Genomic DNA, 25713 nt, shown 5'->3' with positions numbered 1-25713 from the left:
CGTGTCCACATTCTGCAGCTTTTTGCCCCCTTTTTCTCTCCTAAACCAAGATATTATCGACAGTGATCGTAAGAAGGCACAGATCGGCTGCTGGCTATCTATCTTATATTGACGCAGGTGGCAGGAATGTCGCGACAAGGAGAGCGACCAGGCGAGGAGCCAGTAGGGTTAACCACGAAAATGTACTCTGTACAAAGCTTTACACGAGGTAGTGGTGTTGGTTGCAACAGTCGCAACGCTTGTGCACGCGCACAAGGAGCGTTTCGGCCCCCAACATTTTCAGCCACTCGTTGTACTACTGCTAGTGGTGGGCTGTGCCGCCACCCCCTCCCCCACAGGCGGCAACATCTTGGCATCCTGAGAGATGTTATGGGAACATTGAAAAGTCACACAATCGTCCAGGTTTACGGGTCGACTGCCACCAGTAGTCATTGCTTAGCCTATTTTCCCCTCTTTGCCTCAACTATGGGAGATCCCTTATCCGTTCTTGGTGCTGCGGTTGGCGTGACATCACTGATTATTCAATTAGCGGATGATTGTATCAAAGGTCTTCGGCGTCTCCAACCGTGTCCATGTACCTAGAACTAACCTTGCGTGAAGGCTACAAATTCTACCAGGAAGCTGCAAATCTGCCACAATCGCATCGTCACATACTAGTGCGCCTTCACATCGAGCAACAGCGCTTCCTCAACTTTGCACTCGAGGCCGGTGTCTTGAACGCAGACCGAGTCATCTGCAGCACCCTCCAGGTCAACCGCTCTTTGTTGCTCGCTGTTCTTGCCGAAATCAAGGTCTTGTTTGACGAATTCGCAGCATCCAATGGCAAGTATGAACAGATCGTTGGAAACAGTGATATCGAGTGGAAAGATCACTCTGAGCCAGAAGGTGATCTCATGGGCCTTCTTTGTTTGAAACGGAGCGACCAGATTGAGAGCGAGGGCCCGAAATCTGCAAGTCAAAGAAAAGAGGCTGCTAATCCAGTTCGTGGACTTAGACGAACCATCGCTGAAACGGCCAAAAGTCTGCGGACAATAGCCATAGAGCCTAAACGTCTGGTTTGGGCAAGTGTGGATAAGCAATCTTTCGAAGTTTTAGTTTCGAAGATTGAGAATCTGAATTCCTTTCTCGTAGCACTCTTGGATAGCTCACAGCTCCGGAGACTACAGGATTCTATGAATATGGCCTACTTGGAGATCTTGCAGCTTCGCAATGACGTCGTTGATTTGACAGCACTAGTCAAGGCATTATCGCCAATATCAGAATACCAACGGAACCTTCCTCCAGGAGCTGACATAGCGAACAATGCATTGTCTCGAGCAGTTGTGGAGGAGCAGGCGGCACAGGATAAGCAGAAAATCTACCTGAAACGCTTAGTTCAGATCAAAATCCAACTCACAAAGATGAGCAATTTGAATGACCCACCAGATACTCCAGATTTTACTCAATTGGACAATGCACAGCTTCTGCTAGAGGACTTCGAGTTCAAGGAAGGTGCGCTTGAGCCCGAGAACCTGCAGCAAAGAACATGGGCAAACTATCATGGTAAAACAGTCTGGATAGAGTGGAAAGAGGTTCCAATTATCTCTTCTTTCCGTCCCGACGATGTGCAAATGCAGTGGAGGATAGGCATGTTAACAGATCTCTTACGCTCAGTCAAGCCAGATGGCTTCCGGGCGCCGCCATGTCTTGGGTATATCAAGGCAACAGACGCAGATGACGCGACTCTTTTCGGGCTTGTTTTTGAAGGGCCTTCAAGTACAGAGTCCAAAATTGTCACTCTTCGAGAGTTGCTCGCGGAACCCCTAAAACCTTCGCTCAGCACACGTATAGCACTCTGCGCAGCTCTAGCTCGCTGTCTGCACGGCCTCCATGCCGTGAACTGGCTACACAAGGCCTTCCGATCGGATAACATCATCTTCTTTACTTCTGTCTCTTCCCCGGATCTTCAATCACCATTCGTCTCTGGATTCGAGCTTTCGCGTCCTAGCAACATGGATCAATGGACTGAGAAACCTATATTTGAGCCTGCCAAAGACATTTACCGTCATCCTAACGCGCAGTCGAACCAAACAGACGGCAATTATCTTAAATCGTACGACATCTACAGCCTAGGCGTTATTATGGTTGAAATTGCGCTCTGGCGTCCTATCGAGGATGTCATTGGACTAGAGAGTCTTTCAAAGGCCAGACCACCAATGCTTCAAAAAACGCAGCAGCAGCTTCTACGGAGTCGTTTCAAAGTTGACACAGTGAACTCAGAGTTTCTTTTGCCGCAGATCAGTGCTGCATGCGGGCATTCGCTATGCAAAATCATTGAGCACTGCTTGAACATGGATATCGAATCTCAGCTAGGATCAAATGCTTCCTTGCAAATAGAGCAAGTAACAGACCTAAACTTTGTACAAAAGCTGGAGCGTATTGCTGAAGAAATATAGTTAGCATTGAAAGTTCTTGAACAAAAGGGCAATAGCTCTGTGGAGTGACTTCAGCAACACGCAGGCAGCGTTGCCCATGAATCTTTTACGACATCCTGTGGCCATTATAGGTCTTCTTTTAGTATTGATATCGAAATAGGTCAAAATACCAACCCGAGCTCCACAAACAGCTTTATTGCCGACATCCCGCCTTGCAGTATGTTAGTAGCTTGCATCAGCAACTGTCTCCAATACAGCTCCGTCGACGCGCGGCACAGGAAGCTCAAAGCATCAATGTGTTCCATAGCAGTATTGCTCCGCCAGATGTACCTGAGTGTAAACGTTTTATTCTGGTACTTAACTGTATAAATTCACGTGTTGGGGGCGCAAAACCTGTGAAACATTGCCAAGTCCTCCATTTCCTACTCCTGCGCCGCATACCCCGCTTGGCTACAGACATAACTCCACTTCTCTGACCCTTGATTTTTTACACTTTCTCGGGGGTTTCGATACTTCTCCACCATCTATGCTACTGCAAGATTTATACCACAACCGGATTTTCGCAAGGATCAACTCCTGCCTTGCAGAGCGATGTTTGCAGGTCAATCTCCACAGCATCAAAATCTTAGCCATGGAACTATACAGAATGGATCGCAGGGTGTCTATGGAATCCGCGCGCGATGTATACTTCGGGTCTTATGCAAATCATCAGGGCATGTTGAATGTCATCGCTCGATATCCCAGCTCCTCCTGAGACTTCACAGAGACAGTCGAACAGCGAGCAAAGTTATGCCGAGATGCATTGTTCGTTTCCGAGCCCGAGGTCGACCTTCTCGAGCTAATTAATAACTACTAAAGGTACCAGAGCTACTGGGACCTGTGAGTGGATCAAGAACAATGCGGAGTATCGATCTTGGAAAGGGGTGGAAACGCCTCTGCTCTAGATCACAGGAGGACTAGGAAAAGGCAAAACCATGCTCTCAATCTTCCTAGCGGAGCAACTTAAGCAGGAACTATCAAACGGAAAAACAAAACAAGTCGTGTACTTTTTCTGCATTCACAAAAAGCGGAATGAGGGCACAGGTCTATTGAGGAGACTATTATATCAGATTATAGACAAACAGCCAGAGCTCGCTAAACACGCCTTCCCATACCTCGAGATGTCTGAGCGAAGAACTCAAACTTTGTCTTCCCTGGCATGTCTTTGGATCATCTTCGAAAAAAATTACAGCTGATCCGACGCTGGGCCGCTTGTTTTGCATAGTGGATGGGTTAGATGAGTGCGATGAGAACACGCAAAGATTTCTTATACCGAGATTCATTCACCAGCCTATTTCCCAACTCTCGCCGAATGAGCCTAAGAATCTCGTCAGCCTTATCATCGTTAGCCGTGAATTAGAGGGACTGGAGAGCTGTAAAAAGGTGGACCTAGATAAAGATCATGCTTTCGATGGTGATGGCGACATCGCATTGTTCGTTGGCGAAAAGATAGATGAACTATTTCAGAAGAAGAAATTCAACGAATCTTTTCGCCCAACAGTCCATGAGGCTTTGCTTTCGAGAGCTAGCGGCACATTTTTATGGGTAGGCTTTGCTGTTAACGACCTTTTGAAGATGCGTACATGGAGCCAAGTGTGCAAGCAATTAAAGTCACTACTAATTGATCTGAGTAACATGTATGATCATATGGTACTTGCGATTCCTTCAGATAACCGAGAGACGTTATCGTTGATATTACAATGGGTCTGCCTTGCCCAGTGCCCCCTCAAAGTTGCAGAACTGGCTCAAGCTGTAGGTCTGGAACCAACTCCCCATAACATCTGTTCCAAAGGCATCGACCCAGTACCTACATCTATCCTCCTTAAGCAGACAACCATTGATGCAATATCCCTTTGTGGTCAAATGCTGAAGGTTGAGGGTGAAGAGGTTACACTTATCCATCAATCAGTAAGGGACTATCTATTGCGCTGCAACAGAGATAGAAACGACATTCTGGAGTTTTTTCGTGTTCGACAGAAAGAGACACATCGCAGCATTACCCGTACGTGTTTCGACTGTATTGCGCAAAGCAACTCTCGCACTACATGGATGGATCTGAACGATATTAACTCCGAGTATTCACCGCTCCTTCTATACACAACCAGGTTTTGGAATGAACATGCCCGACTTTGTCTCGACGCTGCCAACGAACTTTTTCACGACTTATATTCTTTTTTTCAAACTAATTCCACGGTGCGAGCCAATTAGTGGGAATCATATCTCAAGGTGCGCGTGAGTTGGTTGTGTCCCACTCCTCCTTTGCTGCATATAGCAAGCTACTTCGGAGTGTCATCCTGGGTATCAGCGATATTCCAAGACAACCCGGAACTCAAATCACCGTGTTTTCTTGATCAAAGGGATCAACGAGAAATGACGCCTTTGCATTGGGCTGTTGAAGGAGGCAACGACGAGGTAGTGCAGCTACTACTTGTACACGGAGTCGATGTTAATATAGAGGATTACGATGGTTTCACGCCTTTACAGCGATCATTCGAAAACGGATATGAAGTAGTGGCACAGCAACTTCTTGATCAAGATGCAGCTTTCACGATACACCGGTTCGGCCCAAATCCCTTCTACCAAGCAGCTCGTTGGGGTAACAAAAGAATGTTGAAGATACTTTTGGAGAGGGGACCAGACATTAACAAACTTGATTCGGACGGTATTGCAGCACTGCACCATGCAGTATTGAACGGAGAATTGGTGTCTATACAGCTCCTACTCGATTTAGGCGCAAACTCGAACGCAATGTCTGACGATCCATGTTTAAAGATTGCCCCATTGTCCTTAATTCCAGATATTAATTGCGAGCGAATCATCAAACTACTTCTTGACAGAGGAGAGGATCTTGAAGCAAAGTATTATGGTGGGAGGACTCCGTTATAGGCCTCCTGCCAAAGTGGTATCGTCGAAAACGTACAGTTGCTTATCGATATGGGAGCTGATATCTGGGTCAAAGATGATAGAGGCGGTACATTGCTTCATGCGGCGGTTGATTCAGGAAGCGAAGCAATGATCCGACTTTTTCTACTTAAAGGACTAAATTTCAGAGCGAAAAGCCATGTCGGGGACACGCTATTACATCAATTTGCTTGGAACATCGCTCCGGAAGATGGAATATCAATCTTCAGGCTGCTGATATTCTTAGGAGTAAGTATCAATGAAAAGAACTATGAAGGTTCAACAGCTCTGCATATGGGAGCACAAGCAATCTATCCAGAAATTGTGCAGCCCTTGGACGAGCATGGAGCCAACCTAGAAGCGAGGGACACATCGGGCAAGATACCATTGCATTGTGCCATTCTTGCGCACAGCTAGAGCTTGCTGAAAAGCGATCATACAGAAACGATCAGAGTTTTGATCCAGGGCGGTGCTGATGTCAGCGCTCGAGACAATCAAGGATATACACCGCTAGACTATGCAGGTCCGCTGTATAAGGAAGAGTTGGAAGCATGGATAATGGACAGGATGCTTAATTAACTGGTTTGGGCCGTGTTACTGTAGCATGGATCTCATGGAAGTCAAGATAAACTGCAAGACATAGCAAGCTCAAGATCAAATCAGTGACGCCTAGAGGGACGAACCATCATATATTTGAGACGCAAGAGTCTGATAAAAGGTTTAGAGAAGAAAAGAACACCTGCAAGTACACTTCCATGTGAAGAACGTGATAAAAGCAACTGCCGTCGTTGAACGGCTGCTCTAAACCCAGGTGTTGATTTTGTAAGATTTTCTAATGGTATGAATCTATCCTGAGAACTATTTACAGTGAATGTAGACCAATCACCCGCATCTCTAGCAAGTGAAAACATCCGGACCAGGCGCGGTATAATTCTTTAACCCAGCGTACAGGTTGTAGACGATACCCGCATCATCCTGCTTGTACGCTCCAGGGAACGAAACAGTTGCAGGAGTCTTACTAGCAGAGCCACCAACGACATTTATTTGTGCGCATTCCTAAGTTCGCCGCATCAGTACAATACTCGATAGAAAGAACCAAAAAAGGGGGGTGGAAACTCACCATGTAGAACTGGGCTCCGAGGAGCTGGCTAGCAGCGTGAAGCGCAATAAGCTCACCTCGGAGCAAGTACTGGCCTGGTGCAATGCATGCTGGAATGGTGACGGTTTGGTTGCCCTGGTTAGCAATGAGGCGATCGACACCCCATTTCGAGCCGTCAAAAGCATCCTGTGCAATCTTGAACCAGCCCCCGCCGACGCCAGAGTCCGTCTTTGCATCGGTGACTTTCTTCATATAAGCCATGACGGGACCCTTGTGTGAGGCGTCTACGACATCGTTGGGCCCAGAGGTGAGTGTGTGTCGCCATGTCAGGGTGGCTTTGGAGCCAGCTTGGACGGTGATGACGGTGTTGGTTTTGGCAGGGACGTCGTTGGGGGGTCCGTTGCACGCTATTGAGTTGGTGGTTACATCGCTTATGGGCTGTGTGTCTTCAAGGTTAGAGAAGGAAGACGGTGGATAGTTGGATATGTAGTGAGACGTACGCCATCGTATGTGGGGACGCGAACTCCGTCGCCAACGGCACCGCCGTTAAGGCTAAGAAAGATGGTGTGGGCGGTGGTTGAGGAGGCTACCGCCGTGAGAACAAGAGGTGTTGAGATTCTCATGTTGATGTTTTGCGCCGGTGTCTTCTTTGAGTGGTGTGTGGGTGCTGAATGCCAAATGGATGAGGACTTGAGCGCCTTTTAAACAAGATCTTCCAGTCTGCTCATCCAGGTTCCTGGCCAGAAATCTGGGGTTTACAATACCCCTAAATATCGAACAATGCAAGACTAGTAGTGAACGATGCCATTCCGTCCGCATGTTAGAATCTAAACAAGTGGAGCGTTTTACCATGTCCACCAACCGATGGCTGTGTTAGCTGCTCGCCTCCCCCTCGAAATCCTAGCGGGACGGCTTCCCCATCTTACATTCGGAACACGTGCCGCCGACAACGTGTAGTGGCAGTAGTATAGATTAAGCAATATACAAGACATGCCGAGGGTTCGTCGGAGGTTTACGTGACCCTGGTATGAGCCAATCGCATTGTTGGAAGTAGATTGCGAGACAACGTTGTGCGAAAATTGTTGGGTATAAATGCCGGTTTATATGAGGGGTGTAGCTTGTGACCAACTAAGCTAGTACGCACTATATGCCGCAACATGTAAAATCCCAGGACACGATACATACATGGTAGTGTTCGCACGCAGGATCACGTGGGAACCCCGTTTCAGAATGAAATTGGATATGCTTCGGCTGATCGAGTATCCGCCGCGCCCTCAAACGAGCGTGATATCTTCGAGTTTTACGTCATCCGCATTAATGATTTCTCCCTCCATGACGCCGTGGACGTACGATTCGCCCAAGAGTTCAAAATCATTCTGCGCTGAACCGCTACTCTTCCGTCGCAGCACAAATGGCACGCAGGCTCGATCAAATACTGCGATCTCATCGCCGATCTGCGCACCCCTCGGAACGAGTGCAAAGTAACCTTGCTTGGTGACAGCGAATCGGCGCATGCTCAATGCGGCCCGGAGCGCCGTTTGCAAATCTTCTACAGTTCTGGCCGGCTTTCGGGTCTTGAGATTCTCGAGTGTGAAGTGGCCCTTCCGCCGACGTGTACTGATGGTCTGACCAGGCAAAGAAGGCGTTTGTCCAGTCGTTGAATCAAGTATTAGGCTGAAAGCTTCCTCATGATCGATTGTCGGGGCCAAGGCACCAGAGCCATCCCGTCCTGCAAGTAGAGTGTTCATGAAAGCCTTGTAAATAGAAGTACCAGATATAAGATACTTGTGCCATTGCTTCGATTTGAGTGCCAGATCAACGTATGATGCCAGATCGCGATTTTTGGTTTTGGGGTCCACGATGTCAAGCACAGCATCCTCGCAAACACAGCCTGCACTGATGATCATATCGAAAACCTTTCCTGTCAGCGTGAGGGCGTTCTTGTCCTCTCTCAGTGCCATTCTGGGTGGTTCCTTTCCATTTACGGGTCTGCCTCCAGCGCAATACAGAGCCCAAGCTTTTGTCGAGTAACCCAACGCTTCAGTAACTCGCGGGGTACTCCAGTCCGGAACCCACGATGGCTGCAATGGCTGATCGTGATCGACGCAACTTAGCAGCTCATACTTCAGATGGGGTAGCTGCGTCAAGCAGGCCTGGCGATACACTTCTCTTACAGAGAGACTAGGAGAATAATCTGGGACAATATTCGAGTCGGCTATTCCAAGGACACCGTACACTTTATCTTTAGGCTCTGTTGCCTGAGCATATCTTGTGGATACTAGGATGTTGAGTAAATACTCCTTCTGGATGAGGCCCATGCTTTGAAGACGATCCGCTTGGATGGACTCCACAACCACGGCTCCCTGCGGCGGCAAGAATTTGGTATGCTCTCGGAGGGGACGTTGAAGGTCCAAGTCTGCATTGCTGACGAGCCAGCGGAGTATTCCGGTCTCTTCCAAGCAATAGCACCAAGCTGCAAGGTCATCCCAGCAGACTGATGCGTGGCCGCATTTGACAAACAAGTTTCTCGATAGCACCGCCTCCTGTATTGTCCATAGCCTACTGAACCAGGGCCTCCGGAGAAGTTGTCGGACATCCCACCATACTTGGTCCGAGACGGGAGGAAAGTCTAATCTGGCAAAGTCTGCCGGTGTTACTTGCGCATCTGTTCCCTGTAATCGAGCATAGACAGTCTCCAGCAAGTCGAGAGCGCCGACGGGGTCTTCGCCATCATCATCCCCAAGCCATATAACTGTGTTGGTTGCATGCGAGTAGATCATGCGCATCAGTGGAATTTGTTGCCCCTTCTCTGCTATGTCTTGCTGGTTTATACAGATCTGGTCTGTCCACACGAATATACTCTTGTCTTTCAAGCGCAGGTAGCGCAGAGCACTAGCCAGGCTCTTCAAGATTTTTAGAGACATATCTCCCAACCAAATTGTCTGGTCAAATACTGGCGCTCCCCATACGTAGCTTATGGCAGTATACCATACAGGAGTTTCTGTAGTCAGGGACACTGCATGATTAGTATGTCTCGTATATGTAAATGTCCTTCTACTCGTGTTTGCGGGGTTGTCAAAAGGATACACGGTATGCTCAACCCTTGATGGATGTGAAAAGTCAATGTTGACCATGTGCAGCTTGCCGTAAAGGGGGTCTTCGAAATCCCCAGGAGACAGTTCCAGAACGCGTATCTCACCATCGGCAAGGGGTTGGTAAAGCGATATTGAAGGAGGCCGAGTGTCTTTTTCGCCTCTCTGCAAGCGCCTTTTACTGACAAAATCACGGATGTGATCTAGGGCAAGCCCATCCAGATTACCAGTGGCATCACTTGGTCCATTAGAAGTAGCGGGCTGGAAGACAGATGTCTTGGATAGTGCAGAGTAGAAGCAGTTACAGTCGTCTGAGGTAGTGAGTAACACCGGCTGGTTGCGTCTTTATGATAGCCTCGCACCTTGCGGGTCTGTGGCGCATGGACACGTTGACGCATGCTCAATATGCCGATATGATTTCTGTAAGTCGGCCATTTGATCGGTGGCGTGCAAAGGTGTGCAAGGAGCGATGCTGTCATGTTTCAGCCATGCCAACATAACAGGCTAGGCCAGAAAGGGAATGGTTGATACCGAGAACCGAAGAGATCGTGTATACATACCGAAATCTCCAAAGCTGTATTCTTCCTGGTCACTCCAGACAAAAAGTTGAATTTTAGGCGTGCACATATGTAGATTCACGGGTTCCTGGTAAGTCTGAGCAGATGACGCATGCAGAACCTAGGTTGGCTCGTCTTCTTCAAGGGTATTTCCAGGCCTCTAAATGATAGCAGTTCCGTGCTGCCGAACGAATCATCCGTCAGAGTTAACGTTCGCAATTTCAAATAAATTTCAATTCATAGAAGGAAGAGAATGAAAATCTCTGTGTTCCAATATAACAGAGAGCAGTGGGGAGAAGCGCGGTCTTTGGGAGATTGTGATGCGCTATTTGGTGGTAGAGGAGAACAGGTATCGGGCTAACATGATTAGTCTTTGTGGTATTTCGGAGTGGCTGTTAAGGCTCCCATATGTCTGGTAAGCCTTCCACAATTCGTTTTAGCACATGTACTGATATCTGCAGGAGCTACAAGTCCACTTGATGGCATCTGCAGATCTAATAATCTTACTACCAGAAGTTTCCCCAGAGTATCAATAGAGCTACACTAGTAAGGCCAACTTAAAACTCTCCGCATTTTCTCATGTGCCAACGCCCTGTGGGTCGATCTTGGTCTTGGGCGAACAACGCGCCAAGCGAGGCGGCCTGACTCGGTCTGCCTACCGCTGCCCTTGATCAAGTGCGGCACGCCGCAAAGAAAGGGGCCAGGGCCAGTAGCGTTCTTCACATGTGGCGCGGTTCTTAATAATGCGGTAGCATAGGACCAATCCTGGATACGGAGCGCAACAGAACAAAACTATAGGGAGACCGAGAGTTGGACATCGAGAATGGTAACTGTGGTCCACCCCAGCGGTATTCAAGAATGCAGATACGAGCATGGTCATGGCTGATTTGTTTAGATTTGCTGTTTAAGGCGTGCTGTTGGTAATGGATAATTGATTGTCACGGGCAAGTGATCAGGCTCACGCATGGACACGTTGATGATTGCTGAGTCGCCTCGCCCAGCCCAAGGATCATCGTTCCAAAAGAGCACAAAGGAAGAACTAAGTATCCCCTTTTAGAAAGCGATTCGCCGGCTTAATCTGGATTCGTAGTGCCACTAAGCTGAACACAGTAATGACCAAGATTTTGGTGCGATGCACGGTATCATGCGAGTCAGGAAAGGCTCCATGGAATGGAAACATACTGGGACAACCATTATTTTGCAAAATCCGGATTGAAAACGAGAGCGCCACAGCAATACATTGAGTTGAACAGCGCTTTCAGCTTTGCTAATTTCGTCTGATGGCGTTCCAGCTGTGCCGTTTCTCGATCAAAGGGTAACTATATAAAGAGCTCATGTACGGACCACGGCGTAAACAGCAAGCAGTCTTTCACAGTCTTCCTTTCAGAGTTGACATGATGCTCGCTCTCAAGCTTGTTTTCGTAGCTGCTACCAGTGTCCTGGGAGTTGCTCTACCCGAGCCAACACCAGCGGCCCTGCTTAACGCATCACCTGTCAATTGCGGTAAATTCAATAATGCCTTGAGTGTCCTGAAGAAACTCGGTCCGCCAGCCACGTCGTTCTGCCGTTCGTACATCAAGGCGCCAGCAACAAGTACAATAGTAACAATCACTACTGCTCCAACTGTGTAAGCGCATTGAACTGTCGGTCTTGTATGTAATGGCCACCAGTAGACTAAAGAATCAACAGAACCAGTACCACTAGTACGACAACAATCACAGTGACGAGTGCTCAATGCCCTGGGAAGAAGCGAGACATTGCTGCAGCACATGCAGACTACGAGATTGAGCGCTCCGAGGAAGCCAGCTGGATGGCTCAGAAGCGCACCAACATCCTGCCCCAACTTCAAATGTTCGCGGCAGCAAAGGTATCAGAGGCATGCAGCTGTTTGTGCTTGAAGCCGACTGCTACCGCCACCCTGACAAGCACTGCTCCTGCGCCGGTACGTTTTTTTCTGCTATCTTTGTTCCTCATTTATACCATATTCATCGAAGTGATGGCTAATATTGAGTAGACAATCAATGGGGTGGCAACGACAACAGCTTGCGTGGTTGAGCAACCAGTTTGCAAGGTTGCTGGGATGGGTTCTATTTGCACATCGGCCAGTGACTGCTGTACGGGACGCTGTGGAACCTCGTTCGGAACCAGTACTTGCTGCAACCCATCCAATGAATACTGCGATTTGAATGACCCAGCTGCCTGCTGCGGCGGAACTTGCATGTCGCGTTTAACCAATAATCGCGATGGATATTGTCTCTAGAACTAGAGTGTTAGCATGAGCAGCGTAGTTATATGATGAGTAGTTTCAATACCGATTGTAATGATTAGTCGGCCACCATGTTGCAGATGATAACTGGAGCACAAGCGTAGTGCTGAGGGCAGTGTGATAAGTAGGTGACAAAATCTTGGAAGCTCATGTTCCCAGACGAACAATGCTAGGCTATTGGTATGACCCGTTCAACGGCAGATTTCAACGCGAAACTAGCCCCATCGTGGTTACTATGATCAACACAAAAGTTACTACCAGTACCCTGGTACTGGGGCTCTATCATATCAATCAGATAAGGGATCAGGTGGTTGCATTGATCACCGCTCTGTTTGTTCTTATTATAACGATTGATTGGTGCAGAGATGAGGTAACTCCTGTGCCTGTACAACAATGCAAACCCGCTTGGACCATGCGCCTCCGTTATCCAAGAATCCTCCCAATGAATACCAATGCAAATTGAGGGAAACAGAACAGCAAGGCATGGCTTAGTCGAGGCCAGAAAAGTGCAAAATGCCGTGCCCCTTTGCTTGCTGGCCCTTGTTCTTCTTCCTCTTCTTTCGCTTTTGCTTGGGTTCGTCTTCTTCGCTGCTGTCGTCCATGCCATCACTATCGTCACTGTCGTTGCTGTCGTGCTGGCGCTTTCCATTTTCGGTTTCCTCGTCTTCGTCGTCTTCGTCAACGTCCTGCCACGTCTGCTCGCCCCACACCTTGACCGTCTTGCCACCGCTACTAATCATCCTGCCTGTGACATCAAAATCAAGGCCAATGACGCTTTCATGAGATAGCTCGTCGTGCTTGAGTTCGGCGACAATCTTATTGGGGCCAATCTTGGCAAAGCGAATGTTGCCGTTGCCCATACCGACGGCAACAATCTTTCCGCCTGGGCCAACACCATCAGGCACCACAGTAATGGCGTCAAGGCTCTCGCCGCCTCCCTTAGAGCGGTCGATGATGATGCGATCGTCTTGGTCATCCCATACGCCACGCTCCCAGAGGGTAAGGACACCGTTGCTGGCGCCAACCACGACCTTCTCGCCTACATTAGAGCCCTTTGTCGAGAGGCCGGTGACAATAGCAGAGCTCAACAGCTCCTCCTCTTGGTCCTCGCTACGGACCATGACCCCCCTACGGATGTCCGTGACGGCCAGTGTGCTGCCACCTGTCGTGACCCATTGCTTGCTGAAACCGCTTGTACTCGCTCGTGTCGGGGGTAGTGGGGTGAGCGAGGAGACGTAATCGTCGTGTGGGCGGTGAGTGTTCTCCGGCTTGAGGGAAACCTTCTCCCCACCTTTGAGGTTCCTGATGTCGTATATGTGCAGCGCTCCGGAGTCGGTGGTGAGGATGAGGGATTGCGGTGACAGGGCGTGGACTAGTGTGGGCGCGTCGATGCCGCCATTGGAGCTATTCCGTCTCAGTGATGAATGCTTCGTACATGCTCGCCTCTTGCTGCGACTTACGGGTCCAGTGGAATGGCAATCTTGGCGGTCACCTGGCCGGTCATGGAATCTGCAACCTTGACCATGCCGTCGGTGCCCGCAGAGACCAGGGACGCGCCATCGACGCTGTATGCAAGGGTCCGACAGCTGCCCTTGTGTCGCCTTGTGCGCCAGATGCGGTCGATGGTTCCAAAGCCGCTTTCGGATGCTAATGTCGTGTCATTATCGTCGTCGTCGTCGTTGTCGTCATCGCTTGCGCCCGCAGGGAGGCGGTAGGTGTGAACATCGCCATTGGCCAGGCCGACTGCTACAAGTGGCTGCTGGGGGTGGACCGTCTGCACAAAAATATCGTGCTCCACAGGGAGAGCACACAAGTTCTCGAACATGACGCTATGTTGTGGAATGTGGATAAATGGAGAGATGGTCCAATGGGTCGAGTGTATTTCCGTTTTGCGACAGCTTCAACATTTTTAGTGGAGCCGCGGCATGGCAGCGACAGCCGCATGGCTTGGCAGGTGCCTGGCACGTGATAGGAATCACGTGCTACGGTGCTACCTGTACATGATTGCACATACACGCCTGCGACCTTGACTTTTCTTAGAGACAATCGCTTCACGTCTACTTTGATTGATAAATACCCTCATTCTTTGGAATCATGTACGGCAAAGCGGTATACACAGACTCCATATCGCCTTCGCCGACTGCAATCTCTCAAGTAGCCTTCATGGCACGTTTGCCTCCATCTACATCCCCGAATGACCACTCTGGCCATCTCTATCTTTTTAAGCTTCCAGTCCACCATTCGAACTTCCAAAAGAAGACCAATCGCTCCAAGAACCAGGTTGCTGGAGCGGCAGAACACATTGCCCTGCACGGCAAACACCCTTAAAAAGCATTCAACTCCAATCAAAGGATCTCCAGAGAACACGCTTCTTTCGTATCCGAGGTTTCCATCACATGGCTCCATTGCCCCATTGCCCCATTGCTCCGTCGTGCCTACGCCACTTCAATAACAGGAAGGTCGAAAAATTCCCTCCACACTTCAGGCTCTACGAGGTTAGGCAGCCGAATTCACGTGGGTCACTGATTGGCTGTTACAGCCATCCCCTGCTCGCCGCCATCTTGACGGTTGTACGAACGGCACAATTGCATCCGACATCATGCGGTCTTTTAAAAAGTCGGACAATGGCCTCTCAATCACAATGTCAGGCCTTGAGCTCACTGCAATTCCGACACAATCTCCAAGTGGCTGACAATGCTTGCCTCGTCACTCTTGTACGGCCTCCTGGCGGTAGCTTCTGCCGTCAATGCCCACCGCCACTCCAAGGACATAGACTACACTGTCATTACTGGCATCTTTCAACAGGACGATAACTCTACCAACCCCTCCACGTTCGACTTCACCGCCAGCAACTTTGGCCTCATCAACCGTACCTATCCAACTGACGCGACCTGCCCAGACGGCAAGGAATCGACCCAATGGCAGCGTCTCGCCCACTATATCTCTACCCTGAACAAGCAGTCTGCGCGTAATGAGCGGTACAGCCTTGTCTTCATGGGCCGCCATGGCGAAGGCTTTCACAATGCCGCTGAATCCTACTATGGCACTCCAGCATGGAACTGCTACTGGTCTGAGCTCGATGGCAACGGCACTGTCACATGGGCTGATGCAAAGCTCACCGAAGTCGGCGTACAGCAAGCAAAACTCGTAAACGCATTCTGGCAACACTTGATCAAGGACGAGAAAATTTCTCCGCCACAGTCCTTCTACACCAGCCCTCTGTATCGCTGCCTTGAGACTGCAAAATTCACTTTTGAAGGAGTCAAGCTGCCCAGCAAGACGCGTTTCGTGCCGGTTATCAAGGAGCTTCTTCGCGAAGGCATCAGTGCGCATACCTGCGACCGTCGCCGTAGCAAGTCGTTTATCCGCCAAAACTTCCCTTCTTTCAAGTTTGAAGAGGGATTCGCAGAGGAAGACCCCTACTGGACCGAGCTATTCGCTGAGCCGCGTGAGAACCAGGACGCACGCTCCAAAGCCGTGCTTGACGACATCTTTTCCAACGACGATAGCACGTATATTTCTATTACCTCGCATTCGGGAGAAATTTCTAGTCTACTACGCGGTAAGCTCTCTCTCTTTAAACCAGCATTCACGACATTCTTTAGTACTAATCGTGACCTAGTCCTGGGCCACCGCGCATTCAGACTCAGCACTGGATCTGCTATTCCCGTCCTGCTCAAGATCACTATTCTAAACACGCGTCCTCCGCCAACGGCGACGTTGCCTTATGACCCCCAGAAAACATGCGCTGTGCCCCCTGCCATCCGCGACTCGAGTTGCGATGACTGTTCTTGCTGCTCGTAAAGTTTCTTCCAAGTTGGATTATGTCTATATTTCAAATACATTGATTCTCATCTCAGTGCTGACACTTATCCCTTTGACTCACGGCATCAATCTCGAACATGACCATTTCACATTTTCACATCGTGTATCTGCAAGTCGAAATCTTGCTCGTACCTCGGCACGCATTTGTACTTATCGAGTGAACTCGACAAGCATAATCCCAGCACATCCATAGCCGACGTCATCTGCTACATGGGACTAACCCTGCTGTCCCAGATTATCGAGTCCGCATCATGCAAAGCACAATGTAAGGATGCTCCCAGTTGGTTCGTACATCGCCTTCGGATCTCTCTCCGGTGGGTAAATATCCACATTTTCCGACCCGAGCATCGAGAGCCTCGGGTTTTGGAATGAACACCTGTAATATCAAAACACTAATCTACGCTGTGCCGTCGAACAATGACACCTCGACATGGCGTTGATTGAGGTGACAGGATTTCGTAGCTTTGGTACCTGCATGTCAAGATGTATGCGCAGTAGGACTGTTTGGCAAAGCGAACCACGGAAATGCCGACATGAGAGTTCCACGTACCTAACCACACTAACCACCTCGTTATCGTCCCTCCTTCACATCGCATGCAAGTTGCCGCAATAAATCATAGCACATGGAATCGCCCCCCCCCCCCCCCCCCCCCCTAGCAGGGCCAGAAGACGTGTCGCGCACACCGTCGCCGCTAGGAGTTCAGCACCCGGCCTTGTGCCTCCTCCGCCCATGTCCAGTTCAGCCCACAAACTGCCTGGGTGGCTGCGCTAGTAAGCACGTTGTCACTTGGTTGGCCCATTCATGTCTTGACTCTGCTAACGCGCCAAATGAACATCACCCGCTAGGAAAATACACCAAGTGCGAATGTCAAACATACGACCTAGGGACAAGGTTTGTTGGTGATGCCATGTGCCGATGTCCAAGTTCATGGCAACTGTCTAAATCGTGGACCCGTCAGCTTGCCGGTCTGATTGGTAGCCGGAATCCGCTCCTTTGGGTGCGCAGATAATTTGGAATCCGTGTGGGGAACTCGGAAGCGGTGCTATGCCAAATGTGAAGCTTGGTACCTGATTACTATGCTGTGGTGGGACAACCAGCTACTCGTCGTTTATGCACATGGCCAAGATAATTGAAAATACGCACAACGTGAGGGAATTGGTTGCGGGATGTTTCCAAGTGCTAAGGTTACTAGGATAAACGTCGTTGCAACCCTTGTACAAAGAATCTAGCAGAATCTCGCGCCAACACCCTAGGTCTCTAAGATCTACACCTCTGAGCTAGAGTGATCGGCCCCGGGTTGCCGGTTTCCTCTCAGCTGATTACTGCATCGCAGAGTGTGTCAGTCTAAAGTCAAATCCACTCCGGAGACTTGATGATTGATTGGCCACGATACAACTCATCCCCCACGAAAATTCACTCCTGTTACGCACCAAGGATCTGACCAAAAAATGTCTACTTGCTCTGAATAGTTGATGAATATTAGGGTGTCTAATTATGTATGTCGCATGGGTATATATGTAGGAAAAACAAGGCAAAGGCCGTTGATCGTGATGATGATAATGTACAGAATTTGGTAACCAATGTACCCAGGTCGCGTTTCTTCTTCGATGTTTCATTCTCCATCTGTTTTTCGGCCCTGCCGATTGTTGTGCAAATGACGATGATGAACCAGCTAGCGAGTCGAACTCACTGGTAAGGAGGGACTACAGCTCATGTCGTGGTTACACAGTCGTCCCTGCTGAGTACAAGCTGTACCATTTGTATCTAGCGTGTCCACTGATATCGGTTGTACACTCTGCCAGACTCATCATGCCTTCAGTCCCACCACCTTTTCCCAAGTTGTAGGCACGTATTTTCCAGAGATACGGTGGCGCTGCAATACAGCAGTAAGAATCCTTTGGTTTCGCAGCAGTTAGGTGACTGTTATCGGTGGGGTGTACAATGGCCATCGGATGCCGGTATTGTGATCAACCCGCAAGAAATCCGACAAAGGATGGGAGCCGTAATGGAAGGGGAAATTAAGTTTGATGGTAAAGGCTACTAGGGCGGTGTAGCTTGTGCCGTTGCACCATGGACTATCTGTAGGGCGCAGATATGACCGAACCTCTTTCCTCATCCGTGATGTAGAATGACTTTGAAACCATGATTCCATTGGAGAAGATGTCCTCTGTGCTGCTCCGTGAGCTCTTGTTCCTCAGGCTTTGCTCGCTGCCATTGTCTGAGTTGTCAACACGAGTGCTCTTCTTGGAGTTAGGCGGAGCGTTTGGGAACCACTGGGGCGATTTTGACTTGCTCCCGATTTGCATGATTTCGTCTTCTGAGGTGCGGGTTTGAACAGTGGCAGAGAGCTTGTACAGGTCTGGTCGGAGCTTGTCAGCCTTGGACGTTGTACCAGAGGCGGCGGCGTTTGCTGGAAGCGGAGCTGACATGGCGTAGGCTGACGGGCGATAGGCGGATGGGTTGCGCATTGATAGTCCGAGTTTGGACATGGCAATGAAGAAGAGTGGGCGGAGTGTTGCAAGACTTCCGGCGGTGATGGCGAGACCCTGCTCGACAGAAGACCAGATAGCAATGTCAAGCGTGGACCCTGCAAGGGTTAGTACATGATGGGAACACGATGTGTCGAGTGCTTACAAAGGAAGTCCGGTGAGTTGAAGAAGTGGATAAAGGGCAGGCGTGCGATGACGGCAGCGCTTGCGATGCAGCCCATGGTAATCAAGGGGATCAGTGCAATCTTTGCCCTCCTCTTCAGTTGCAGATGCCAGACCAGGAATCCAGGGATGATGGCAAAAGTAAAGTCGGAAATGATGGAGAAGATGCTGTAGACATAGCCGAGGGCGGTAATGACGGTGTTGTCGATGCACTTTCCTTGTTGCGAAGTGCGATCCCACATGTACGAGATGGGGTAGCATTGGAAGAGGCAGACAAAGAAAAAGGTACCTCCGGCGACAACTGAGACGAGCATGGCAGTGTAGATGATCCTGATGTGGTTAGTCGGGTGCCCAGCCAGGCCGCTCTTGTGGCAACTCACCAGGTGTGGAGTTTGCGGATACTGATGCGCAGTAGAAGGAAGCCGATGGACATTTTGGAGCAGATCATGGAGATGGAGTAGAACAGGTAACAGAAATACCAGGCATGTTTTGCATCCTGGACACCCTCGATGGGAAGGTCATAGTGGTGGCGGCCTGTTCCATGGCTGATGCCTATGCAGGAGGACGTGGTATAGGCAATGAAGAAGAGCTGAGTGCCATGTGAGTACTTGGATTGAATGGTGAATCTACTTGTTTGTCTCCTTTGCTACTTACGGTTGCAACAACCATGAGCCAGTCATCGAGACCAAAGGCCTTGACCATGCGGACGCGGACAAAGCACCTCAGCAGGCAGGCCAAGACGGCCGTGGTGACAAAGGCAATGTTGACTGCGAGCAGCTCGGGGCCTCTATCGGGGACGGCCATGATGATTGTGATTTTGAGGCAGCGGATGCTCTGGCAGCAGAGAGCCCCAAAATCGGGAGGGCCATGGAGCTTGAGGGGATATGCATCTTTAACACAGTAAGGTAGGTGGATTGGTTTTTGCCGAGGTGGAGCTATACTGCGTAGGAGGCAATGCATAACGCAAGCCGCCACGAGAGAGGCGGGTCACTGCACGCGGGCTGGCAATACTGGATCCAGGGTCTGGTCCGTTTCAGGGCGAGGCCGTTACCAAGCTGGGTGTTTACCCGTGGAGCTAGGACGGCGGCCATTGATTTGCGCGTGTCGAGTAATCATGCGTGCCAGGCCGTGCCAGGACGGGTACAGAAACGAGGCTATAGCGACAATGCTCTACATTCGACATGCTGCGTTGGTAAAGGGGACGGACTATCGCACCATGCCTGGATGTAGGATAAGTCAGTGAGTACGGTGGCAGTAAGATGATGGGAGGCCTGGACAAGGTTGCGCTTCTCACCGGCTCTGTGGTATGGTGGCGCATGTCAGTGGGCTCATTGCCGACCCGGCCGGCGGATAGCTGAGACCTCGTCGTCGTCGAGATGCAAGGCGACGCTTGAGCAGCTCGCCTGGCACCGTTGTCTGTCGTCGTTGGCCGTGTGGCCAGCCGATGGACGAAGAGCGGCTCACACAAGGTTTCGCGGGAATGTGGGGCACATGGGCGCTAACCATCTGCGGCCTAGCGCACGAAAATCCTGTCTCCTGCGTCTGCCGCGTCTTGGCCCCCGCCAGCCGGCATTCACCTTGCCCAACCCACTCTGCCAGACCACACAACCCCCGGAGCCATATCCCAAAGCTGCTTTCTCGATTCCACTTCTTCCTTACCCGCTGTCGTTTTCCCTCCGTCCAGCACTACGACTGCTGCCTCTCTGCATCCGGCAATGCTCGACACGCCCAGCCCACGGGAATGCGGCCGCTAGCCATAGAGGGCGGTTTGGTGGAGCCACGCTGGCCCACATTCATTGCCTGCTTCCACCTTGCGCTCGATGCCGAGGAACGTTTTGTGCTTTATCAATCCAGCCCACACACACAGACTGGCAGCGGATGGCTGGTGGCGTTGCAGAAGCAATGCCCGTAGGAGCACGCTACTGCGTACTTACATTCACTGCCTGACTCGTTGCCGCGGCCGTCGGCACTTGGTCTTGGCTCTGCCCACACTGGCACCCAACTATCCCCATGTTTGGACCATTTGTAACGCGCCACCCTACTTTCCTGCCCCCAAGACCCGCCGCACGAACTGTCCGTCCTTCGTGTATGAAACTAAGGCTCTGTCAGCTCCCAATCCCATCCGGTGATAAATGCCCGATGGCTTACTATTTGACTTTGAGCCAAACTCGCCTGTGGCATGATGACCAGTTTGTCGGTACCAGCGCTTTCCAGGGCGAACCTATTCGCTTAACTATAGGCTGAGTAATGCAAACACTCGAGTGTTTATGGTGACATTCCACCCGGTTGACCATGCCATCCTTGCATACAGGGGTTCCTGGAGACTAATACCCTTCTGTCTACACTACACAGGAGACAAAGTACGTACCCGCGATACATGTCACCCCGCGGATCTTTGTCACTCAGACAATGCCCTTTCCGATTTGTGGAACGTTTCCTTGTCTTTTCTTACAACCTTCTGGTCGCCTTTGATCTTCTCTTTCATTGTGACCGCCAAAACACGTCTGACTAATCCTGTCCATCAGTCTCGGCTCCCAACTGAGGCTGACACTGGAGGTGAATTCCCACGCTGGACTGCCGTGGACGTTTATCCAAGTTGAATACACGCGTGTGAAAGTACCTCGTGGCCAACGGCTGCGCCAAGTCCTCCGCTTGTCCAGTCGCTCTTTTAATGGTTCCTGCAACAATGGCTTGCCTGTGCTTGTGCGCCTCCTGCATGGAGCTGCATCGTGGCGCGAAGATCACACAAGTGACCGAGTCTGGGCCCTCTTTGCTCAATCACGCTGATGACGGCATTGCATACAAAACACCTATGCCAATTGTGTCTGCGCCCCTATCATCAGACTTTTATACCTACTGCTATTGGACGCGGTTCGATATTAACCATCTCCCATCACGTCAGCGTTTCAGACGCGGGACACTGCGCATCCCAGCCACTGCCGTCGGTGACGCTGCGAACAGGCGCACCCAGGTACATGCACCTCAAAAAATCAAGGTTTCGTACAAGATCGGCTGACAAGATATTTAATACCGCGCTCAACAAATGCATCCTCCCGCACCAATACCCTCACCATCAAGGGTCCCCTATAACATGGGTAAGGGTGAAAACACTATACCTTACTAATTGGGGCTAGCGTTACCCCGCCAATGTCTACTCTATCTTCTGCACCGCACCTGGTGATGCATGCCGATGGGGAAGGTCAGGAACCTGAGCACTTGATATACCAGCAGCAACCAAGTAAATTCAGTAAAATGCGCCATTTTTGATTCCAAACCATGTATACCTTGGACTAAGAGCACTCGACAAACCGGGTACGCGCTTGAGCCGAGTGATTGCTCAAGTATCGAGTGGCAAGGTTGCAATTAGCGAACAGACCCCAGAGCAATGGAGAGCCAAGTAGGGTTTCGGATCCTGCCAACATTGGTCTGACACCTTCTCTACATCCCATGCCAGCGAGCCATTTCTGCCATCGAACAAGCAGCAGTTACCTCACAATCAGACTTACCATGTGGGTCGTCGAGGTTCCGGTTCCGAGGCATGACTTTGTGCGTATACAACGGGAACTTCGATTCGACGTTCAAGAATCGAAAGCGAAGAATGGATCACTGGGAGGCTTCCTTTTTGTTCGATTCTTGTGTTGCACTCCCCACTACAGACGCACGTTGTTTTTTCTCCTTGATTTTTGCCACTGATCTTGCTTTTTCCTTCTTTTATTCAACATACCAAGACATATAGTTGACATTAGTCTAACTCTTTATGCGTCCACATTCACACCCACCCCAAATCCGATCCCCATACACACACCTGTAACAAAAGCAACAGGGCATGGAAACATCCACATCGAATCCAGCCCCACATGCAGATTATCCACACATCGTCATTAGCCCTCGAACCGCATTCAAGCCACTTTCTCTGGCTTCCGAGGAAAAATTTTCATGGTCTACCTACATATAGGATGATTGTGTGTAACTAATAGTCTCCCCAAACGACCGAGATGCTGTGGCTTAATGCAGGATTTTAGGCTATCTAACAACGTCGCTTATCTGTACTCCTCACCAAACATGTGCAATACTTGATCCCCATGTCCTAAAAGCGGGCTTCTTTTTACAACAACCCGGCCATTTCGCGGCCGAAGTATCTTTGTCCAACAAGAAACAAGCTAATATCTAGCTCGATCGTGCATCATATGTCCGTCAACGAAACGTTGTTCACAACATCTTTTCCCTTCTGCTCTTCCTCCATCTTTCTCTCATCTTTTATTCTCTTCTCTTCCCTCTCGCTATACCGATCCCCAAACAGGTCAAAATGCGGCCGCATGACGAGCGTGTATTTCACGAACTCTTCCATACAGTCCACCAATCTATCTCGGTTACCGCTCGGCATCAGCCTACTCCCTCCCTCGTCCGGAGCATCCGCATCCGTGAATTGCTTGTAAGCCATAGGAATGGAGCTTTGGTTGGGGATTGTGAACATGCGCATCCAGCGGCCAAGTATACGTAGTGAATTGACAGTGTTGAAAGATTGTGAGCCACCGTTGACTTGAGCAATGGCGAGGGTGCGGCCCTGCGTAGGTCGCACCGAGCCCGTGGACAATGGGATCCAATCGATTTGATTCTTGAAAACGGCAGTCTATTGTCGCTCATCAGCTAGGCACTTGACTCCAGACCACTGACATCAGATGACTGATGGGAAACGGGACAGATAATGTGTTACTTACAAGATTTCCATGTTGCTCGGGACTAACCCAAACATGTCCGTCACTCCACTTGCTCAGTTCCCGCAGTTCTTGCACTTTTTCATGCGAGTGTTGCACGTCGTCCTTGACGGGGAGCCCAGTGGGATTGAACACGCGCACGTCACAGCCAAGTCGGAATAGGATGCGACTGGCTTCATACGCGAGCAGCCGAGAATATGATCTATGCATCTGATCAGTCTTGCTGCAGAAGAAGAACTAGAACAGATGAAGATGACGCATTGCTGCTGGAAAAGCTGGATTACCGTTCTCGCATACTGCCGTATAGCACGAGGACCTTGATCCTGTCAGAGCCATTTTTCATCACCTGCTCATCCACCATCTTTAACGCTGTGCTGAGCTCGAGCCTGGCAATCCAATCATTATCTGCTTGTTTTGCATCTAGCAAAAAAGGCCGATATGCCTGGCGAATAGAGGCATCATCTTCGTGCACAGGTATTGCAAAAGATAAATGCCGGTATCGGGAATCGATTGCGATTTCTGCTCTTGTGCGTTCAGCTGCTGTATTGTTCAGATCGCTGTTCATGGCTGTGGTAATGACTGAGCAAGAGAATTGCTGAGCGCGCTTTGTTGTAGTAAGCAGGACGGCTGCTTTGCTGCAAAAGATTGTACGTGCAAGCGGCCGAGAAAGGAACATGAATGATCTCAGCAGCTAGCGGAAGCAATGTTACTTTTCTTCTGAAATGGTAGTTAACTACGCAAAACGTTGACCAAGATTGCTATTCCCCAGATTTGTCTGGCGTAGTGGTAAGTGTTTGCTTTGGATCTGCCAAGATTTCGTATGTCACTCATTGCTTGCTATTGGTCAATCCCGATTACGAGCGGTGCGGCTCCAGACTTATGAATTTGCAAGCAAATCTCACTTGCAGTGATCAGCACGCATTGAAGGAATGTTTAGGTACAAACGTCTATGTAAAATGGTGTCTTCTAGAACAATTTAGGAGCACGCAGGTGGTGAGTTCAATCCTTCCCTTGACAGTGTCGCCGAGGATTGATGAATTGTTGGGATAAGAATAGTAAGATGGTCCACATTGTGGCAAATCATGAGATTGTTACGATACAGATCAAGCAGTAGATTATTCCGCTTTGATGATCTCACACTTGTTTCAGCCATGCTAATGACTTCTGTTCGGGATACAGTAGTGGGAAGAGTCTCGAATGCTGGATACGCAATGTTTTACAGCAGTGTGATGGTTGTCGTAATTGTTGTTTGAGAACATGACGAGAACTTGGAAGAGCAATGAACAGGATAGCTTGACCGAGACCGACTCGGCATCATGAGAAGCTATGTGACTAATACCAACTCCATGTGCTTACACTAGGTTTGTTTGAACTATTTACCCCTGTACACAGCTTGGTACATAGTCAAGTGGTAAGAAAGGCCAGGAGCATCGCTTGATGCTGTGGTTGTGGAGTACAATACTTCATGTATGCCGAAACGATTGGGATTCGAAAAGTTTATTATTGACAGGAGCTTTGCATTGTAGATGCATGCAAAACCAGTCAGAAACTAACACTGTGGTTTCTGTTATACACTGCACTCTCTCAATCCAGATCATTCACATTCTCTGTTATCAATTGAATCGTCGCTTTACTGTCCATGGTGCAAATTTAAGCTATCTACGCTCTAAATCTTCACTCATGCAGGGCAACCCCAAATTTCTCTCGTATTGATACCTGGTGGGAGTAACTGGTGGACTGGATTAATTGTGGCCAAACCAGGTGACAAACACAGCTATGCTGTGGTGTTATTTTCTGATGTATGCTTTTGGTAGCACTGAACCTTTTTACCACTCGCCGCACTATCATCAGTGAACTGTGCAGTCAACCTTTTTTAAATTTCTTTTTGGCTGTAGGCAGCTCGAAGAGGTTGGTATGGTCAGGAGTAACTCACAAGGCACACGCTGTGGCGGAGGAACATCTCAACGAGGTATGTCTGTTGATCGAATGTTCATCTGCAAAACGAAGGATTAGCAGATTGGTGTGGAGCTGCGTCCAACTGACTAGTGACATGACAGCAATTTCAGGTAGAACCAAGTGTTATACAAGCCAGACAGTTGGCCAGTAATATGAACAAACTGGTAATTCAAAAAAAAACAGAGTGACAGAGAATG

At 49.6% G+C, this 25713-nt stretch overlaps 8 protein-coding genes across 8 annotated transcripts; 4 read left to right on the top strand and 4 right to left on the bottom strand.

The window, feature by feature from the left end:
• Positions 1 to 369: 369 nt before the first annotated feature.
• On the top strand, positions 370 to 2454 carry PSV08DRAFT_226038 (prion-inhibition and propagation-domain-containing protein; the record flags this gene model as incomplete). The annotated part of the gene is made up of 2 exons (XM_014228684.1): positions 370 to 547; positions 601 to 2454. The coding sequence occupies 2 exons, from the start codon at positions 370 to 372 to the stop codon at positions 2433 to 2435; spliced, it is 2013 nt and encodes a 670-aa protein (XP_014084159.1). The 3' UTR covers positions 2436 to 2454.
• Positions 2455 to 3388: 934 nt separating this feature from the next.
• On the top strand, positions 3389 to 5771 carry PSV08DRAFT_372270 (ankyrin repeat-containing domain protein; the record flags this gene model as incomplete). Its single annotated transcript, XM_014228683.1, has 3 exons — positions 3389 to 3614; positions 3646 to 4646; positions 5340 to 5771. 3 exons carry the CDS (start codon positions 3389 to 3391, stop codon positions 5769 to 5771), a joined length of 1659 nt encoding a protein of 552 aa, XP_014084158.1.
• Positions 5772 to 6248: 477 nt separating this feature from the next.
• On the bottom strand, positions 6249 to 9980 carry PSV08DRAFT_372269 (glycoside hydrolase family 61 protein; the record flags this gene model as incomplete). The annotated part of the gene is made up of 7 exons (XM_014228682.2): positions 6249 to 6410; positions 6475 to 6891; positions 6954 to 7142; positions 7734 to 9504; positions 9541 to 9697; positions 9728 to 9856; positions 9908 to 9980. The coding sequence occupies 7 exons, from the start codon at positions 9978 to 9980 to the stop codon at positions 6249 to 6251; spliced, it is 2898 nt and encodes a 965-aa protein (XP_014084157.2).
• A 1519-nt stretch (positions 9981 to 11499) lies between these two features.
• Positions 11500 to 12116, top strand: PSV08DRAFT_353109 (uncharacterized protein; the record flags this gene model as incomplete). The annotated part of the gene is made up of 2 exons (XM_066092857.1): positions 11500 to 11729; positions 11792 to 12116. 2 exons carry the CDS (start codon positions 11500 to 11502, stop codon positions 12114 to 12116), a joined length of 555 nt encoding a protein of 184 aa, XP_065948964.1.
• A 537-nt stretch (positions 12117 to 12653) lies between these two features.
• On the bottom strand, positions 12654 to 14217 carry PSV08DRAFT_311081 (WD40-repeat-containing domain protein). Its single transcript, XM_014228681.2, has 2 exons — positions 13829 to 14217; positions 12654 to 13772 (listed from the first exon to the last, which is right to left on the bottom strand). The coding sequence occupies exons 1-2, from the start codon at positions 14191 to 14193 to the stop codon at positions 12857 to 12859; spliced, it is 1281 nt and encodes a 426-aa protein (XP_014084156.2). The 5' UTR covers positions 14194 to 14217; the 3' UTR covers positions 12654 to 12856.
• A 797-nt stretch (positions 14218 to 15014) lies between these two features.
• On the top strand, positions 15015 to 16232 carry PSV08DRAFT_226031 (histidine phosphatase superfamily). Its single transcript, XM_014228680.1, has 2 exons — positions 15015 to 15930; positions 15991 to 16232. The coding sequence occupies exons 1-2, from the start codon at positions 15063 to 15065 to the stop codon at positions 16170 to 16172; spliced, it is 1050 nt and encodes a 349-aa protein (XP_014084155.1). The 5' UTR covers positions 15015 to 15062; the 3' UTR covers positions 16173 to 16232.
• Positions 16233 to 17998: 1766 nt separating this feature from the next.
• Positions 17999 to 19685, bottom strand: PSV08DRAFT_392906 (uncharacterized protein). The gene is made up of 4 exons (XM_014228678.2): positions 19500 to 19685; positions 19226 to 19434; positions 18829 to 19175; positions 17999 to 18781 (listed from the first exon to the last, which is right to left on the bottom strand). The coding sequence occupies exons 1-4, from the start codon at positions 19647 to 19649 to the stop codon at positions 18270 to 18272; spliced, it is 1218 nt and encodes a 405-aa protein (XP_014084153.1). The 5' UTR covers positions 19650 to 19685; the 3' UTR covers positions 17999 to 18269.
• Positions 19686 to 23028: 3343 nt separating this feature from the next.
• On the bottom strand, positions 23029 to 24236 carry PSV08DRAFT_372265 (flavoprotein-like protein; the record flags this gene model as incomplete). The annotated part of the gene is made up of 3 exons (XM_014228675.2): positions 23029 to 23475; positions 23564 to 23762; positions 23845 to 24236. 3 exons carry the CDS (start codon positions 24234 to 24236, stop codon positions 23029 to 23031), a joined length of 1038 nt encoding a protein of 345 aa, XP_014084150.2.
• Between the last annotated feature and the right edge of the window lie 1477 nt (positions 24237 to 25713).

The sequence above is a fragment of the Bipolaris maydis genome (assembly GCF_028858645.1).
Source record: "Bipolaris maydis strain C4 unplaced genomic scaffold PSV08scaffold_9, whole genome shotgun sequence".
NCBI lineage: Eukaryota > Fungi > Ascomycota > Dothideomycetes > Pleosporales > Pleosporaceae > Bipolaris > Bipolaris maydis.
Note: the sequence above shows the minus strand (reverse complement) of the source record. Positions and strands in the feature narration are given on the sequence as shown.

Coding starts and splice junctions, on each gene's coding strand:
- PSV08DRAFT_311081 (XM_014228681.2), bottom strand. CDS start 14,193: ATGTTCGAGAACTTGTGTGCTCTCCCTGTGGAGCACGATATTTTTGTG. Junction 13,773..13,828: donor ATTGCCATTCCACTGGACCC/GTAAGTCGCAGC, acceptor GAGACGGAATAG/CTCCAATGGCGGCATCGACG.
- PSV08DRAFT_226031 (XM_014228680.1), top strand. CDS start 15,063: ATGCTTGCCTCGTCACTCTTGTACGGCCTCCTGGCGGTAGCTTCTGCC. Junction 15,931..15,990: donor AATTTCTAGTCTACTACGCG/GTAAGCTCTCTC, acceptor ATCGTGACCTAG/TCCTGGGCCACCGCGCATTC.
- PSV08DRAFT_392906 (XM_014228678.2), bottom strand. CDS start 19,649: ATGGCCGTCCCCGATAGAGGCCCCGAGCTGCTCGCAGTCAACATTGCC. Junction 19,176..19,225: donor ATCCGCAAACTCCACACCTG/GTGAGTTGCCAC, acceptor TAACCACATCAG/GATCATCTACACTGCCATGC. Junction 18,782..18,828: donor CAACTCACCGGACTTCCTTT/GTAAGCACTCGA, acceptor TAACCCTTGCAG/GGTCCACGCTTGACATTGCT.